This window comes from Typopeltis vanoorti, chromosome 21, assembly GCF_054136105.1.
Source record: "Typopeltis vanoorti isolate ZY-2024b chromosome 21, IOZ_Tvanoo_1.0, whole genome shotgun sequence".
NCBI classification, from domain to species: Eukaryota; Metazoa; Arthropoda; class Arachnida; order Uropygi; family Thelyphonidae; genus Typopeltis; species Typopeltis vanoorti.
Genome location: NC_143569.1, coordinates 90,996,774 through 91,016,686, shown reverse-complemented (window position 1 = coordinate 91,016,686; position 19,913 = coordinate 90,996,774). Strand labels below are relative to the sequence as shown.

Sequence of the window (19,913 nt, the reverse complement as noted above, 5' to 3'; positions counted from 1 at the left end):
ATTACAACAGCTATTCAATTTAGTCAGAGAATCTTGCAGACTTGTAGCGGATTTATTTAGAAGTATAACATCATCCGCATAAAGCAAAGAGCTGACATTAACATCTCCAATTTTGATATCAGGTTTAATACCACATTCCTTCATAATGTGATCCATATAGATAATGAATAACAGAGGGGATAATGTACATCCTTGTTTCACACCAGATTTAACATTAAACCATCTTCCTGTACTTCCTTCAATTCTAACTGCTGACTCACAACTCAAATAAAGACTAAGTATGGCTTGATATAATGCCCCATTGACACCATATAACTGCAGCGTATTGAATAGCTTCTCTCTTGGCACCTTGTCATATGCCTTTTCCAAATCGACAAAACTTAAATACAGATCTTTGTTATATTCCCATGCTTTCTCGACTATTTGTCGTAAAGTGAAGATCTGATCCTGACAGCCTCTATTTGGCCTGAATCCAGCTTGTTCTTCACCAAGCTTTTCTTCCACAATTCTTCTCAACCGTTTCTCAAGTATACTTGCATAGATCTTGCCAGGAACACTCAGTAGGGAAATACCTCTGTAATTCTCACATTCAGTTTTATTTCCCTTTTTATATATGGGTACTATGAGAGCTCTACTCCAATCATCGGGAATTCGTCCCTCTGTCCAGGCTTTCTGAACTATGCAGTGCAGCCACTGTAAGACTCTTATACCACCATACTTCAGCATTTCTGGTCGAATATCATCTACTCCTGCTGCCTTTCCACATTTCAAGCCTTTGATGGCTTTTTCTACTTCAAGTATAGATATGTATTCCTGACTGCATGCCTGGTCAGTGTTTTTTATCACTGTGCTGTCATCACTGCTTGTTTCATTTAGCAGTTTTTCAAAGTAATTACTCCATACTTCAAGGATATCTTTTTCTCCTGTTTTCATTTCACCTTTATCATCTCTAATTCCTTTTACAGCACTCTTTCCTCCATTCCTAAGCTTCTTCAACAACCTCCAGAATATTTTGCCACCTTCTTGATATTTATTTTCTATATTCTTGCCAAAGTCCTCCCATGACTTTTGTTTAGCTAGTTTTACACACTGTTTAGCTTTCTTACATTTGTCTCTGTATTCTGTAAGAGTAAAAGCTGACTTATTTGCCAGGAACTTTTGATATGCTTTCTTCTTTTCCTTCACTGCCTCTTTAACTTCCTGTGTCCACCAGGGAGTTCTGATTTTTTTATCTTTGCACACAACCTCACCACATGCCTCTCTGGCAGAATCAATCAATGTTTCCTTCAGAGTTTGCCACTGAATCTCCAAGGTTTGATTCCTGTTCTCAAACTCTTTCATTTTCTTTTCAATAATATTTCTGTATTTTAGTCTACAGTTTACATCTGAGAGCTGCTCAACTTTTATTCGCTTTAAAACTTTCTTACATGTTATTCTTTTCAATATGAAATTCAATTTTATTCTGCTCAAGACTAAATAGTGATCACTTCCAATTTCAAATCCTCTGTACACTCTGGTGTCCTGCACCAGGGAGAAAACATCACTATCAACAATAACATAGTCAATGAGACTTTTCTTATTCCTAGCCTCTTCACTCCATGTGAATTTGTGCACATTTTTATGTTGGAACATTGTGTTAGTAATAACCAGTCCATGTCCTGAGCAGAAATCCAACAGATATTTGCCATTATTATTAGCTTTGCTCTTTTCTCCAAATTTTCCCAAAATATTTTTGTATGTCTCACAATCATTTCCTACTCTACTATTTAGATCCCCAACAAGGACCAACTTTTCATTTTTCATTGTGTCAGTTGCTTTTTCTAAAGCCTCAAAAAATTCCTCCACTTCTACCTTAGTAGAACCTTCTGTGGGACCATAGGCACAAATAAGTCTCATCGTCCAGTTCCCCATTCTCATATTTGCCCACATTACTCTACTTGAGACTGACTGCCATTCAAGAAGATTTGCCTCGTATTTTGTGTTGAATACTATGGCTACTCCTTCTTTTCCTTGATTGTTATTGCCTGAATATAACATTTTGTATTTATTGCTCAGAAAGATCTCACCAGTTTTGGTCTTTTTTGTTTCAGTCACCCCTATTATGTCGATCTGGTACTTATCTAATTCCTCAGCTAGCTCCATTTCTTTGCCATTCAGGCTTCTTACGTTGATAGTACCGATCTTTAACTCTGGTGATGTTGAGTTGGGGTTTGTTTTCAGATTTGTTCCAGTAGCTGACTTTTCGCTGTTCGCCCTGGTTCCCTGGCGAAAACAACGGGGGCCTTGTTTAACCGGGTGACGCCCCAGCCGGCATGAAATTTTGTCATGTTGTACCATCATTTTTTATTTTGGTTTAACCAATAAGAATACAATTTGGTCGGCTAAATCCCAAATTGCCAGCCCATCCTCGTTCGTTCAGTATCAAAGTAGATACCCAACAGGGTGCACCACGAGAAGGTGAGGATTGGACATTAGGTCAGAAGCCCTGGTCGGTTCTCCGCATTCCTTTAAAGGCTATGTGGAGGTCTCCTCTCAGTTATACAGCTTTGACCCTTAAGCACCCCATATGTTATTTATGTATTAAAATAATTAATAGCTGGATTTATTATGGAAATAAATGTAAATTTTAATTTACAAAAACAGTGGGGTGGAGGTGGGGAGTTTATTACTGGCATGGCATGGTTTTAATTACCACTTAACTATTTTGTTGATGTCAAGTTCAGGTCTCCTGTAATTTCATTCAGATAATATTGTAATGAATTATTTTTTCAAAAGTATTATGTTACTATATTACAACCATAAATTAACATGAAAATAATGAATGTGAGAAGAATAAACTGATCATCCCCAGTTAAAAAAAAAGTGCAGAAGCATCAATAAGGTCAGTGAATTAAAGTCAAACACACCAGCTTGCTGCCAAGCGGCAGGATTACTTGGCTTTTGTTTAAACACACAACTGAAAAATCTCTTCTGATGTTATTACTGATGTCTCATAAAACATAACACTGTAATAATCATTTTATATTTCACTTTTTTTTTTTTTTTTTTGCCTTAATTAGCTTAAGAAATGCTATAGACAATCTTCAAGTGGTAAGTCATAAGGGAATTTTAGATTAGCTATGAGCAGGTTCAAGAAAAGATAAATTGCTAAATTAGCCAAGTCATGAAATGGTTAAGAAATGTTGATTTTGTTAGATAATGATAGCCAAATAATTATTCTTATTAGAAAGAAATATTAAGTCAATTATTATCGTAAACTACAGGGGAATGAATAAAAATGAGGTTGAAAGTCAAGTGAAGCACAAGACTGATCAGTTTGCCTTCTTTAGTTCAAAAAAGCAATGCTTTCTGCACTTTACTTAGGATCACAAAACAGCACACTTACCTAAGTGATTCACACCAAATTGCATCTCAATTCCTTCAGAAGTTAACATTCGAGGACACCTCATAATTCCTGCATTATTAACTAATATGTGGAGCGAATGTTCTTCTGTCAAAAAAGAAAGATACACAATAATTCCCATATTCACAATTAGCACTGTAAATTATTGTATGCTGTTATTATTACATCTATTATATTGTCTGAATAATATATAAAAACATATCTCAAATCAAACAATTATATATTATATACTAGGAAAGAACTTATATTATTAGCATCTAGGAATGTGTTATTGGAGCTAATCGCATGTGGTATAGTCACTTAAATGGAATGGGAGAGGATATATTAGCAAAACAAGTGTTCTTTGCCAGGTTGGCAGGAAAAGACCCAGAGGAAGACCAAGATATAGGTGGATTGATACAATAAATAGTGCCTTAGAACAGCGCTTCCCAAACTGTGGGCTGCAGTCCCCTTGGGGGCCATTAGTTTTGTTGAGGAGGGCCATGAAATGATGAAAACAAATTTAAAATATTTTAAGAGTAAGTAGATTTTTTTTATCTTTTAAAAGAAATGTATTTAATTTTTATTATTTATTATTTCTTGTTATTTTTTATATTTGAATGGAAAAAAAATTATACATTGGTGTTGGAAGCAAAATTTGGTTCACAAATTTTGCTTCCTGCGTATTTCAGAGCTTAATGAATATTAGTAAATATATGCTTATTCGTATAAGTTTCATGTCAAAATATATTTTGAAATATAAGATAATGTGCCATGTCAAATGTGTATGTAAGATGCTAAAAACGTAATATTTGCATTTGATTTTTGTGATATGTGCCGTGTATGTTTTGTATTGATATAAATACAATAAATATTATAATAATATATGTCTGTATTATGATTTTTTTTCGACGGGGGCGGTGAAATATTTTAATTTTTCTAAAGGGGGCCTTTACACCTATAAGTTTGGGAAGCACTGCCTTAGAAGATAGAAATATAAGATCTGATAATGTTGGAGCCTTGACAGGTAGCAGATTGATTTGGAGGAAAATTGTAGATGGGAAATTAGTAATGATGTAAATTTTTCATGTAGTACTATCATATCCTGTACACCCCCTTGAGCGTACATGTCAGGAATTTGATGAAGATAATGAAATACACCTAATCATCAAATTCCTGCTATGTACCCTCAAGGGTGTGGGAAGGAGGAGGAGTTATACAGAATACTGTGATAGTGCTACATGATAAGCTTGCAATATTGCAACTTTTTTTTTCTCTGTATTACTCTGTTATTTGTTGGGGCTTCAAAACTGTCAGATCTTATATTTGGGGCTGCTCAGGCATTTTGAACTGCATTTGTCCACCTTGTCTTCCTATGAGTTTTCCCCCCTGATGACAAACATTTTAGGCTTCGGCATGTCAAAAATTTGGAAAATGCCTAACTTGTGGCATTTTCCGAATTTTTGATTGGACTGTATTAAAAAAATACAGTCCAATCATGTATAGTGTCGTGCATTATATATTGAAACATGAAATAATTACAAAAATGAAATATGAGTAAAATAAACTCAGACATGTAAAATAATAATGATGAAAAAAAATTCATTATTAAAAATAGTTTCATACAAAAGAAAAATGCGATTTACAATAGAGAAAACGATATGTACACTGATAATTGGGATTCAAATAGTGCACTAAAAATTCCATCAGCAGTCTGTTGTAAGTTGATTCAACTGCTGCAATTGTGCAGAAAATTCTTGCTTGTGAAGAGGTCAAGGAGCTATTAAAACCACTATTTTTGTTATAACTGTCATTACATCATGTAGTCCTGTGAATCCTGCCTTGGGACACACCACCTGGTGGATAATGCAATGAAACAGCACAACTAGATGTCCAATAGCTTCCATAAACAGTTTCACAAATCCGACTTTTTTTTTTCCTCACATATCTGATGCCCCATCTGCCGTCACAGACATAACTTTAGACATATCAATGCATAGGTCACAGAGCATTTTTAGAACAATGTTGCATATTTCATTCCCTGATGTGCTTATTGCTGATGTTCTTAGCTTTACCAGTTCTCTCATTGTCCGACCATCAGAAAATCTAACAATAACAGCCAACTGAGCTGATGAGACGACATCAGTAGTTTTGTCAAGACAAATAAAAAAATTTACAATTATTTAAGTCTTCTTTTAATTGATGTTGTATGTCCAAGATCATTATCATCGCTTTGTCTTTAATAGTATTTCTATTGACTGGTAAATCAGAAATATGCTTAATAATAGCATCTGTAGAACCCACATTATTTCAGACATTAAATATATTGTGTTAGGGTTAGGGACCACGAGATGGCGGCACATTTGAGCCGTCTCTCTTCACTGCGTACCGCTTAATTAGTGATAGCTTTGGGCCATCTGTCTCTGATTGGGTACCAGTGGAGATTGAACTGCCCACTCAGTCTCCAAAAGTTAGATAGGGCTAAATGGCCTCGCCTACTCCCGTATATGGGAAAAAAGGCGTTAGCCGATTTTATTTATTTATTTTGCATATCTTGAAACAAAAAAGGCACACATTTCAGAAGGGTTTCTTTAATAAATTCTCTTTCGCTGAAGGCCTTTCCATGCTAAGCTATGGAGTGAGAAATGCTAAAACTTGCTGATGTTAAATTCGTAGGGTCACTTAAGAATTTAAGAAGGTTATTTGATAGACATTCTTTGTAGTGTGGCTGCTGAGAAACATATTCCTTCCTTTCTTTCTCACTTTTTTCCAAAAGCCACTGATTATTTGTTTCGAAATGTCTTTTTACATTCCACATTCTGCTTACTACTGTTTCATGGCACAATAATTTGCCATTTCTGTCAATAATGCTGTACTTCTCAGTCCATGCATCTTGAAAGCTTTGACCACTTCCTTTATCACTCAATCGTGATTTTTTAATTTGAGGTTCCTCCATAACAGGACTAGAATATTAAAGAAATAAAAACTTTGCATTACAAATTACGAATTTCACAAGAAATTAGAACTTGTTGAACTGACACAAAATAATTCAATTCTTGTTTACAAAAATGTGTAAAAGCTGAACTGAACTCAAACAGGGAGAATAGTTGTTGGGTGATGGCAAATGCTGGCATGTCATCCAAAACATCGTGGTGTGTCACCGCTGACATATGTGTCACAGGTTCGCCATCAATGCTCTAGAGCAGAGGCTGGCAATGCAGGCCCACGAGTGCCATGGTGCCCGCAGTGAATTTTTAGTGTGCCCTCAGAGAAATTATTGTAAACTGCTTTGGAGCTCGCAGCGGTAATTTTGCAGCGTAGATCGCAGTATATCTGAGAGATACATTCATTACTAGTATGTGCTAAAATGCAAGAAAACAAAGAAAAAACACTGCAAATATAATACATGATGGTACAAATTAAGTGAATATTGAATGCAACATTATTTCATAGCTGAATATAGAAACTACAAGAGTTTTGTGCTGAATATATAGAAACTAAAAGTTTTGGCGGATGCAAGCATAAGTAGTGCCTTATGGGCAATTCGAAGTAAAGGTGGAGCAAGCTCCAGACCTCTTTCCTTAGTATTTTCCATAAACGTATTGCAAAGGTCAGCAACCTTTTTAATATGAAGACCGCAATATAAAATTTGAAAATTATGCAGGGCTCATGACATCCATTATAAAGGGTTAGAAATATCTTTGTAAACCAAAGTATTTGCACTGATAGCGGGAGTGATTCAACAAACACACATACTAAAAAACAAAAGGTTCTAACAACGTTTAGAAATGGTGTGAAGGGTAGTGAAAGCGATCGCATAATAGTTATAACTGTCATAATAGTTATAACTAGATGATGTTAACAACTCAAACTACTTATGATCAGAGGTCTCTCGTCCACTCGCATCTGATCTGACAGATACATGTTAACAATTAGCATGTATCTGTCAGATCAGATGCGAGCACCTTACTTTATCAATCGTAATGGCAAATTATTTGTTTATTATGCAATAATAATGTGGCTATTTCTAAAAAAAAGTAATGTAGAAAGACATTTCAAAACCATTCATGCCAATTGTAATTTTAATTATGCAAATAAGGAGGAGTCGGCAATGCAGTGCCCACGAGCATCATGGCGCCTGCAGTATTGCACCCTTCATATTAAAAGGGTTGCCAACCACTGCTCTAGAGAATAAACAACGAGCTTTTTCAATCCACTTCAGTCACTAACCACTTGCTAATTTCTTTCAGAACTCGCACTCTAGTCTTTGATCAACTTCTAACCAAACACTCAGATCCATAAGTTAAAATTGTTTGAACCTGTACACTGCTAATTTAGTATTTGACTGGTTTCTTTTTTATTCCATATATTCAGTTGATCCCTCACCATACCAGCTTTGTTTATTCTGTAGTCTATTCAAAATTTAATTTGCCATAGTCACTAAAAATTGTGCCAACATTTTAAGCAGAAATATTTTACTTGCTCAATAAGTTCTCATTCAGGATGCCAGCTGACATTTTCCATATTACTGCTTATTTTCATAGTTTTTATCTTTTCATTGCCAATTTTCACCAAATCCATTAATTAAGGAATCCTGAAGACCTGGTACTGGATTTGTTTAAGAGTATAACATCATCTGCAAAAAAAGCAAAGGCTGGTTAATATTCTCAAATTATGATAATGTTTAGTGCTACTTTCCTTCATAATGCGATCAAAAGATGATGAAACATTAGAGATAGTATGCAGTCTAGTTTTACACAATTTTATATTAAACCATCTTCCTGTACCTCTTGAGATTCTAACTGCAGATTTACAATTGAAATATAGACTATGTATTCCTCCATTATACACTCTCTGTCCAAAAAGAAACCGAACTATTCAAAAATAGAAGGAACTAGTGGCACACCTGTTGTATCTTTTTGTTGTTGAAAGCGGCAACTTCATTAGTGTTGTGTCAACTGTTTATGACATTTGTTTTATTAGAAGCAGAGTTATAGTGCCAAGAGTAACAGTGTGTTTTGACGAACGGTCGGAAAATGAGTTTCAAACAGAGAGCTGCGAATGACTTTTGTGTTAAACTTGGCAAACGTTTTACCGAAACGCATCAAAAAGCATACAGTGAATGCTTATCCCCTACTCAAGTTTATGAGTGGTTTAAGCGATTTCAAAGTGGAATGATTTCAAAGAATTCATTCTGCCTGGCCAAGCAGTCAATAGTGAATTTTATCTCAAAGTTTTGAAGCGATTGATAGTGAGAATTCGTTGCATACGGCATGAATATCATGATGCAGGCAGCTGGTGACTTTTGCACAATAATGCACCATCTCATCGTTCGAACATTGTGAGACAGTTTTTGAGCAAAAACCAAGTTTGCGTGTTGGATCACTTGCCGTATTCACCTAATTTAGCACCCTGTGACTTCCTTCTCTTCCCCTGACTTCATTTGCCAATGAAAGGAAAGCGATACGACACCACTGAAAATGTTCAAGTGACAGTAACCACGACCATCAACAGCGTTAAGTTCTGAATAAAACTAAAAGTGGTTAACTTGTAATTTCTTCAGAGCTTAATATGCATTTTAAAACTTTGCACATATTGATAGGTCGAGCAGGTAAAATTAAATGTAAAGGTGCCAGACAAGTTAATAATTTTAGAATTCTGTTATTTATCCCTTAATATTATAATGTATTTTGTTGTGATTAAATCCACTGCCTAAGCTTTGCTAAAAATAGATTGAGTGTTTGTGCACTACTGAGTGAAGGTCTAACGGATCAAAGATTGATTGCCAGGGGCAATGCACATGTGCCAGAGTACGCGCTGACCGTGAAGGGAAGGCACACGACTAAAACCCCCCACCACCACCAAAGAGATTACTAAGGGAAAATGTGGCACTAGTGATGGGAGTTGTACTTGGACGTAAGCAAGGAAGGAAAGGGAGATGACGTAGTACGGAAGTGTAGGGGTGCGGAAATTAAAAAGGCAATGCAGCGCTTGACCGGGGCTTTTTTCTCTCGTTTGTCGGATCCTCTGCCAGAGTCCCTTGCCGGCCATTCATCTGCTCTTGTGGGAGTCATACTCTCCGTGCCCCGATGTTCGTCCCGGTTTCTTGGACGAAGTGTCAAGCCACAAGTGAGGAAAGAGTGCCGAGCAGTCCTTGAAAATCTGCCGATAGAAAGTTCATCCAGTGGAGCTGAGGTCTGGTATGCAGCATAGACAGCCGAGTTTTGCTTAAACCTGGCGACCAGTGAACGGCAAGGTCAAATGGAACCAGGAACAAATTTGAAGGTGCAGCTGTACCGAGATGTGTATGATTTTCCAGCAGTTCCCAACTGGGTGGTAACATAGAAACCTTTTCTTTGTTCAATGAAAGTGTGCAGAAAGAGTGAATGTAACTTTTAATAGAACGTTTAAGTCTAGAATATTGTGATTTCACGTAAGGACTCTAGAAACTTAGTTTAGAAAGACAGACTAAATTCCAAGACATGAATGTAGAAATTAGAGCATGACCTGAATGTCTGTGAAGTGCACAACCTTAGTAGAATTGTGTCATTAATCTTTGTATTACCTTTGTTGAGTGTTATGTGGATTTGATACCTGTGTTTGTTAAGATAGAATTAGAGAATTTGAGTGCATATATTTTATCTGAAATTGATATTGAAGTTAGTGCATGATAGAGTTAACCTTAACAGTATTGAGTCATTAGCGTTTGTTTCACCTTTGTTCGAGTGCCATGTGGAACTGATACCTAAGCTTGTTAAGACAGAATTAGAGAGATTGAGTGCTTGTGATTTATCCGAAATTGATATTGAAGTAAACGTATGTCTGAGTTATCCATGACTTGTAATTTGTTTAGTGCATAATTAAATGTTTTCTTTTGATTTAACAATTGCCTTGCCTGAAATCATTTTCTACTGCACCCCCCATAAATATCGAACTACAGCAGGAGGCATTTTGGAAAGGAGGTCGCAACTGTAGACTGAGATAGGAATAAATTTGAGACTCGAGTTATTTTATATATGATTCAGAAATTAAGGATACAGTTCAGAACTTGGTACTGGTTCTTTGATTCTTCACTGTTTGAAAATCTAGAACTTAGGGGGGGGCGCAGCAAAAATTAGAAATTTCCCCCGAGTCCGAAGAAAGAGCCAGCATTAGCTCAGAAACAAAGGAATTGCCATTGTCTGGTGGGAATCTCTTTGCTTTCAACCCATGAACCATATCCTTATAGTAAAATACAGCCCCAAGTTAAGAGTAAAGATTAGAGCACATAAAAGAAGTGAGATAAGGAAAGGAAGAGACATAATTTGACCATAAGATAGACATAAAAATAGAAAGGGGAGGGGGACATAACAACAGTATCCCAAAAACCGATATAAAAAACTCATTTAACGAATTAACCGACCATGCCAAACGTTGTATCGAAGCTGAGGGAAAGTATATTGATTAAAATAAATGATTTGAATAATTATAATTATTATAATTATATAAGAGCTTTTCTCTTAGCACAACTTGCAAAACGTATTTTCCAGATATGCAGGGTGGCCCATAAGTCACGAAGGGGTTTAAACATTTAATAACGTTATTATTTTTATTATTTAAACGAATTATTTGTCTTAAAATGAAAATCTGTTCCTGACAACCTCTATTTGGCAGGAATCCAGCTTGTTTTTCTCCCAGCTTCCCCTTCACAATGTTTCTTTACTGTTTCTCAAGTATACTTCATAAATCTTACCAGAAGTACCCTTAGTGCTTCTGGTAAGATTTATGACTTGATGGGTATCACGAGAGCTCTACTCCAATCATCATCTGGAATTCAACCAATTGATTAGACCATTTGAATTATTCAATGCAGCCACTGTAAAACTTTTATACCTCCCTATTTGAGCATTTCTGGTCAAATATTACCTGCTCCAGCTCCTTCCAACATTTTAGGCTTTTGATAGCTGTTTCTACTTCAAGTATTGATGTGTAGTCCTGATTGCATTCCTGAGGAGTGTTTTCTACCACTGTGATGACCTGCTTGTTTCAGCAATCTTTCAAAGTAATTATTCCAGACATCTATATCTTTTATCTTCAGTTTTCATGTCACCTTTATCATCTCTGATTCCTTTTACAGTACGGTTTCCTCCATTTCTCTTTTACAATAGTCTTCAGAATCTGTGCAACCTTCCTGATATTTATTTTCTATGTTCTTACCAAAGTCTTCCCATGACTTTTGTTTAGCTAGTTTCACACCGTGCTTAACTTTCTTACATTTTTCTCTGTATTCTCTAAGAGCACAAGCTGACTTACTTGCCAAGAACTTTGATAAGCTTTCTTCTTTTTCCTTAACTGCCTCTTTAACTTTCTGAGTGCACCATGGAGTTCTGATTTTGCTATCCTTACAGACACACCACATGCCTCTGTGGCTGAATCAATCAGTTTTCTTCAGGGTTTGCCAGTGAATCTCCTAGGTTTGATTCCTGTTTTGAAACTCTTTCATTTTTGTGTAATTGAGTCTACATTTCATCTCTGAAAGCTGTTCAACTTTGATTTGTTTTAAAACTTTCTTATACACCCTTCTTTTCAATATGATATTCAATTTTATCATGCTCAAAACTACAAAGAGATCACTTCCAATTTCAAATTTTCTCTTGAACCAGTGGAAAATATTGTTAACAATAACACAGTCAATGAGACTTCTTATTTCTTGCATCTTCTCTCCATGTGAATTTGCGCACATTTTCATGTTGGAACTCTTCCACTATTATTAGTTTTGCTCTTTTCTCAAAATTTTCCCAAAACATTTTTATGTCTGGTAATCACCTCCTGCTCTGCTGTCTATCCAACAAGGACCAACTTTTTCTTTTTCATTGTGTCAGCTGCTTTCTCTAATAACTCAAAATATTTCCTCGACTTTTTTCCTAAGTAGAACCTTCTGTGAGACATTAGGCACAAATAAGTATTATTGTCCAGTTCCCTATTAGGATGTTTGCCACAACATTCTACTTGAAACTGCCCACCATTCAAGATTATCCTCATATTTAGTGTTAAATCCTATAGCTACTCCTTTTCCCTGATTGTTATTGCCAGAATATAACATCTTGTATTTGATGCTTAGAAAGATCTCACCTGCATCTGTCTTCTTTGTTTTGGTAACACCTATCATGTTGGTCTGGTAATTACCCAATTCTTCTGCCAGTTCCATTTCTTTTCCATTGATGCTTCTTATGTTGATGGTGCTAATCTTTCAACATTGCTGATGTTCAGTTGTGATTTGTTCTGAAATTTGTTCCAGTTGCTGACTTTTTGCTGTTTACCCCAGTTCCATGAAGAAAACAACGTTGGCCTTTTTTTTTTTTTTTTTAAACTGGACGATGCCCCAGCCAGCACAAAATTCTGTCACATTGTACTATTCTGTCAAATTCTGTCATTTTGTATTATGGTTTAAGTCAATAAGAATAACTATTTGGTTGACTAAATCTCAAATTGCACACCCATCCTCATTCATTTGGTATCCAGGTAGATACCTACTAATGAGGTTCATCACACCATACCCATACCAGACTGGTTCTCTGCATTCCTTAAAAGATTACATGGAGAGGTCTCCTCCCAGTTATCCAGCTTTGACCCTTAAGCTGGATAAATGGGATCCATCGAGAGCCTAGTCATCCAACGAGTAATCCATCTGACGGTTCACAAAACACTAAAGTCAAAATTTAATTCATTAATAGACAAAGAGGCTGCCACTTGCTTTTAATATTTGTCAGTATACATTATTATTATACAGGTATCTTCATGGAGTCTAAAGACCCAACACTGGAGACTCGTGCTACCATTATTCACACAATACCAATCATACTTCTCCTTAAACTCAAACTGTTGGCAATTCCTTACACTCGTTAACCACTCTCCAAGCAAAAAAAATCTCATCCGCATATTAATGCTAACCACTTTCACACAACTTCCAGGGGTGATCCCTTGTTCTCTCCCTAGTCATGTACTGAAAAATTTCTTTTGTGTCAATCTTATAGAATTCCTTTAGTAACTTTATAAGTTTCTATTATTATGTATTATTATTAAGTAACACTTCCAGGGAGTCCAGACTCATTGAGGGAGGGCACCTACTCTACAACTCTGTCTCCACCACTCAATCCACCAACTACAACGAATCGCAACTACCATCATCATCATCTACAGCCTATCATCACCGCTAGTATGTTCACAGACAATCGCAAACATCTATGCCCACAGCGGGATTTGAACCCGGAGCCTTGTGGGTGGAAAGCAGATATGCTGACCACTTGGCCAACCAGGTCAGCATGTTCCCTCTCCTCTGGATTTCAACTAAACTCTGCAACCTACACAATCTATCTTAATATGAAGCATTCCAAAGCTCTGACACCAGCTTGGTCAACAATCATCTCTGAATCCTTTCCACCATCTCCTGCTCTCCAATAAATCCAGGTGACCAAATCTGTGCACGGTAGCCAAGATGGAGCTCAAATCATAGCCTTTACAAAGAGGGATAATAACTTCCCTATCTTTACTTGTGTGTTTTTCCAACATCCAAGTCATCCTTTGAGGCTATTCTGCCAACTTTTGCAATGTGCCCTCTGAACTTCAAATCTCTGTCCATCACTCCCAAATGACTAGCCTCATCAATTTTCTGCAATATACTACTATCAATATGATACAAAGTATGTAATCCTTTCATCCCAAAGTGCATAACCTGACATCTTGCAACATTATATTGACAATTAACTTTTGCCCACAATGCCAATTTATTTAAATCCCCCTGCAGAATATATTCATCACCTTTATCAACTACTGTCCTCCTCATTAATATATAAATGAGGAGGACAGTAGGCTCCACTCACCTTTGTTTTAGCCTTGATTCCATACCATGATGTGCTGCTCAATGATGTCAATGATGTCAGCATCCCCTCCCATACATTACAGAAACCTTATATCCATATCCTTGCTCCAACTTATGTAACATTTTTCAATGCAGTATTGTCAAATTCCTTTGAAAAGTCATGATAAAAGTTTAATGGAGTAAAACAGCACTATAAACTGATTAAAATTAGTATTCCCAGCACTTAAGCCTTAACACACTTTTGCAAAGTCCAGTATGTGTGTAACCATTTCCTTTAACCAATTCTGCTGTCACTTTATTATAAAATATGAATACGTTACTAAGGTAGGACCTACAGAAGCAAACAAATTAATCCGAACACACATCTTAAAGAAAAATTTTTAATTTCAAAAAATAAGTACTAAAAACAACTTTACCTAATAATTTATATGTGTTCCTCTGTTCCTAATAAATTCATTAATTCGGTTAGGCATGAACTCTACTAACGCAGAACACATTTTTCTTACTTATACATCTCAAAATCATACTTTTATAATGGATTATTATTCTTTGTATCACAATTTAATTTTCCAAGTCTTTTTTTTTCACTATGACCCAAAATTTTCTATTGGGTTAATGTCAGGAGAGTTATCTGGCCACTGAAGAAATTAGATGTGATTTTTAAGGAACTGTTTCATTTTTTTTTTTGAAGTCCTGTTGAAAGATGAGTTGTCTTTCTGGATCTGTGGGACCACTCTTTTCTCCAATATTATGTATTGGTCACTTTCATCATACCGTCAACAGATACAAGTGATCCTAGAGACCTAGACCATGTTTAGAAGTTTAGATCCTAGACCACTGATTTGCAAAACATAGGATACTTGCTCTCCTTGGACAAAGAAAAGGCTCTCATCTGAGAATAGAAATTTCTTCCACTTCTCAACAGTCCAATCTTTGTACATGTTTTCCCACTTTTTTTTGCATAGCCTTCATGAACAGTTATTTCTTTTTTTGGTCTGTGGACAGTCCTCTTCCAACAATCTTCGTTGGACTGTCATGTCAGAAACAGTAATCCCACTAAATGTAGTTTTCCTTTTTCACTCACATTTTCCTTTTCTGGCAGGAGAAAAGGTTGTCTCCCTAAACCTCTTTACAATTACATTAACAGTACCCAAACCAACACCACACTCATTAGCAATTTGTCTTTGAGTCATGGATGTGTGCTAAGAAAGAGTGCATATTTTTGAATGCTTTCTTGCAGATGTATCCATTTTATAACTGCACAAAATGAATAAAACACTACAAATATCAACTTGTTTACACTATTAAAAACACACAACACTATTAATAAACATCATAGAGACAAATAAAACATGCAGCACTTGAACAAACTAAAGTGAATTAAAACCAAAACCAAAAACTTGATGAAAATTCAGCTTGTTCAGATTAATTTATTTACTACACAAAGCTGCCCACCATAGAGTATCATATTCCTATCCACAAATTTGTGAATTTTCATGTTGATTAATGTTGAAAATTTCTCGAATAAACTACATAGGAATGAAATAACTAAATTTAATAACTCAATTGAGTATTTACAACCTAATATTTTGCCAGCTCAACACATTATCAAAGACATTATTAAGATACACACTCAACCAAGACTAGAATTACAATGGCCTCCAGAACAAGGACAGTCAAATGTATGGAAGTGACAGTGGCTATTGCTGATGGGCAGATAGGATCATCATCATCATCAAATTCCTGAAATTTACTGTCAAGGGGTGTATAGGATATGATAGTACTACATGAAAAATTTACATCATTTCTAACTTCCTATCTACAATTTTCCTCCAAATCAGTCTGTTACTTGTCAAGACGTCAACATTATCAGATCTTATATTTCTATCGTCTAAGGCACTTTGTACCGTATCAATCCACCTATATTTTGGTCTTCCTCTGGGTCGTTTTCCTGCCAACCTGGCAGAGAACACTTGTTTTGCTAATCTTTCCTCACCCATTCTGTTTAAGTAACCATACCACCTCATATTAGCTCTGCTAACGCATTGCTGGATGCTGACAATGTCAAGTTCTTTCATAATATCCTCGTTTTTAATATGATATTGCCATTGATGCCATCTGTTCACTCCTCTAATCTTTCTCAGGACTCTCATATCTGTAGTCTCTAGTCTTTGGTCAAGTGTTTTACTTCTGACCCAGCTCTCAGATCCATAAGTTAAAACTGGTTTGAACACTGTCTTGTATACAACTAATTTAGTGTTCCGACTAATTTCTCTCTTATTCCAAATCAATTTATTCAATTGACTTCCTACCATACCAGCTTTGTTGATTCTATTGTTTATTTCCATATTTAATTTACCATCTTCACTAAAAATCGTGCCTAAGTAGCTGAAATGTTTTACCTATTCCACAGGTTCTCCATTCACAACACAGTTGACATTTTCAATGATTCTGCCTATTTTCATTGTCTTTGTCTTTTTATTGCTGACCTTCATACCATATCTATTACAAAGTTATTCAATTTAGTCAGGGAATCTTGCAAACTTGTAGCGGATTTATTTAGAAGTATAACATCATCCAAATAAAGCAAAGAGCTGACATTAACATCTCCAATTCTGATATCATGTTTAATACCACTTTCCTGCATAATGTGATCCATATAGATAATGAATAACAGAGAGGATAATGTACATCCTTGTCTCACACCAGATTGAACATTATACCTTCTTCCTGTACTTCCTTCAATCCTAACTGCTGACTTACAACTCAAATAAAGACTAAGTATTGCTTGATATAATGCCCCATTCACACCATATAACTGTAGCATACTGAATAGCTTCTCTCTTGGCACCTTGTCATATGCCTTTTCCAGATCAACAAAACTTAAATACAGATCTTTGTTATGTTCCCATGCTTTCTCAACTGTTTTTCGTAAAGTGAAGATCTGATCCTGACAGCCTCTATCTGGCCTGAATCCAGCTTGTTCTTCACGAAGATTTTCTTCCACAATTCTTCTCAACCGTTTCTCAAGTATACTTGCCTAGATTTTGCCAGGAACACTCAGCAGAGAAATACATCTGTAATTCTCACATTCAGTTTTATTTCCCTTTTTATATATGGGTACTATTAAAGCTCTACTACAATGATCGGAAATTCTTCCCTCTGTCCAGGCTTTCTGAACTATGCAGTGCAGCCACTGTAAGACTTTTATACCACCATATTTCAGCATTTCTGGTCGACTATCATCTACTCCTGCTGCCTTTCCACATTTCAGCCTTTGATGGCTTTTTCTACTTCAAGTATGGATATGTATTCCTGACTGTATGCCTGTTGAGTGTTTTTTACCACTGTGCTATCACAATGCTTGTTTCGTTTAGCAATTTTTTGAAGTAATTGCTCCATTCTTCAAGGATATCTTTTTCTCCCGTTTTCATGTCCCCTTTTCATCTCTAACTCCTTTTACAGCACTCTTTCCTCCATTCCTAAGCTTCTTCAACAACCTCCAGAATATCTTAACACCTAGATATTTATTTTCTATGTTCTTGCCAAAGTCCTTCCATGACTTTTGTTTAGCTAGTTTTACACAGTGTTTCGCTTTCTTACATTTTTCTCTGTATTCTCTAAGAGCAAAAGCTGACTTATTTGCCAGGAACTTTTGATATGCTTTCTTCTTTTCCTTCACTGCCTTATTAACTTCCTGTGTCCACCATGGAGTTCTGATTTTTCTATCATTGCAGACAACCTCATCACATGCTTCCCTGGCTGAAACCCCAAGGTTTGGTTCCTGTTCTCAAACTCTTTTTAATTTTTTCTTCAATAATCTTTGTGTATTTTAGTCTACAGTTCACATCTGAGAGCTGCTCAACTTTTATTCTCTTTAAAACTTTCTTACGTGTTATTCTTTTCAATATGAAATTCAATTTTATCCTGCTCAAGACTAAATAGTGATCACTTCCAATTTCAAATCCTCTGTACACTCCGGTGTCCTGCACCAGGTAGAAAACATCACTATCAACATTAAGTGTTGATAGTGTGTGCACATTTTTATGTTGGTAATAACCAGTCCATGTCCTGAGCAGAAATCCAACAGGTATTTGACATTATTATTAGCTTTGCTCTTTTCTCCAAATTTTCCCAAAATATTTTCGTATGTCTGACAATCATTTCCTACTCTGCTATTTAGATCCCCAATAAGGACCAGCTTTTCTTTTTTCATTGTGTCAGTTGCTTTTTCTAAAGCATCAAAAAATTCCTCCACTTCTATCTTAGTAGAACCTTCTGTGGGACCATAGGCACAAATAAGTCTCATCGTCCAATTCCCCATTCTGATATTAGCCCACATCACTCTACTTGCGACTGCCTGCCATTCAAGAAGATTAGCTTCGTGTTTTGTGTTGAATACTATGGCTACTCCTTCTTTTCCTTGATTGTCATTTCCTGAATATAACATTTTGTATTTATTGCTCAAAAAGATCTCACCAGTTTCTGTCGTTTTAGTTTCAGTCATCCCTATTATGTCGCTCTTGTACTTATCTAATTCTTCAGCTAGCTCCATTTCTTTGCCATTCAGGCTTCTTATGTTGATAGTACTGATCTTTAACTCTGGTGACGTTGAGTTGGGGCGTGCTTTCAGATTTGTTCCAGTAGCTGACTTTTCGCTGTTCACCCTGGTTCTCTGCCAAAAACAACGGGGGCCTTATTTAACTGGGTTACGCCCCAGTCGGCATGAAATTTTGTCATGTTGTACCATCATTTTGTGTATTGGTTTAAGCCAATAAGAATACAATTTGGTCGGCTAAATCCCAAATTGCCAGCCCATTCTCGTTCGTTCAGTATCCAGGTAATGTCCAATCCTCACCTTCTCGTGGTGCACCCAACAGGGTGCACCACGAGAAGGTGAGGATTGGACATTAGGTCGGAAGCACTGGTCGGTTCTCCACATTCCTTTAAAGGCTATGTGGAGGTCTCCTCTCAGTTTTGACCCTTAAGCACCCCTCGGGGTTGGTGTACCAAAATTTATGTAGAATTACACAATCATTTCTGTTACAATTCAATAGGTTTCGTAGTATGTGAGTCACTTCTAGGAACAGCCTCCATGATTTAAACTGGAACATATGTGGTAGTTTTGCTTTTTTTCCACCTAATGAAATGATCTTCATCTAAAGCATGCTGGGCTAGTCACTTTTTCATTATTCATACCAAATATATTTTTTATGTTCTTTTTTTCTGGTAACAGTGGTCTGTCTATCCTCTTTGTCCAAAATACTGGATCTCTTATTAACAGGGGATACTGTAGACATCTGAGAAGGAAAGAGGATCCTCGTGGTACTTAATTTGTCTAAAGAAATTGGAGACTTTGTCTAGCAGTTTGTATGTTCTGATTTTGTGTTACTTCAAGGGTGAACCTGGTTTATATGTTGTACCTTTGAAATAAGTAAGGATAAGGATAAGGATATGATATATACATAATCAGGTTGAATGGGGGAGACTGTTCTTTTTTTTTTCTTTTTTTTTAGAAGTTTAGTGAGGATTTTTTGTTATAATCATTCTGTTCAAAAAGTGTAAGTAGAGCCTCTTGTTTAGACATGTTGCCTGTCAAGAGGATGAAATTTACTCTGATGTAGAGGCTAAATTTTGAATATTCTATTTTTTGGCCAGGATGGTGACCTAAAG

The 19,913-nt window shown here is 36.2% G+C and overlaps 1 protein-coding gene across 4 annotated transcripts in view; it reads right to left on the bottom strand.

Moving 5' to 3' along the window:
* The window catches only part of LOC150095101 (retinol dehydrogenase 13-like), a 161,033-nt gene that overhangs the window by 119,418 nt on the left and 21,702 nt on the right, over positions 1-19,913 (bottom strand). For all 4 annotated transcript variants that reach the window (XR_016550174.1, XR_016550173.1, XM_090411553.1 and 1 more), the window contains exon 4: positions 3,386-3,490. Coding sequence is in view for 2 of the 4 variants with exons in the window: in XM_090411553.1 (XP_090267679.1) it covers positions 3,386-3,490 (105 nt within the window). In the remaining 2 variants the exon portion in view is untranslated. The remainder of the gene's footprint in view (positions 1-3,385; positions 3,491-19,913) is intronic.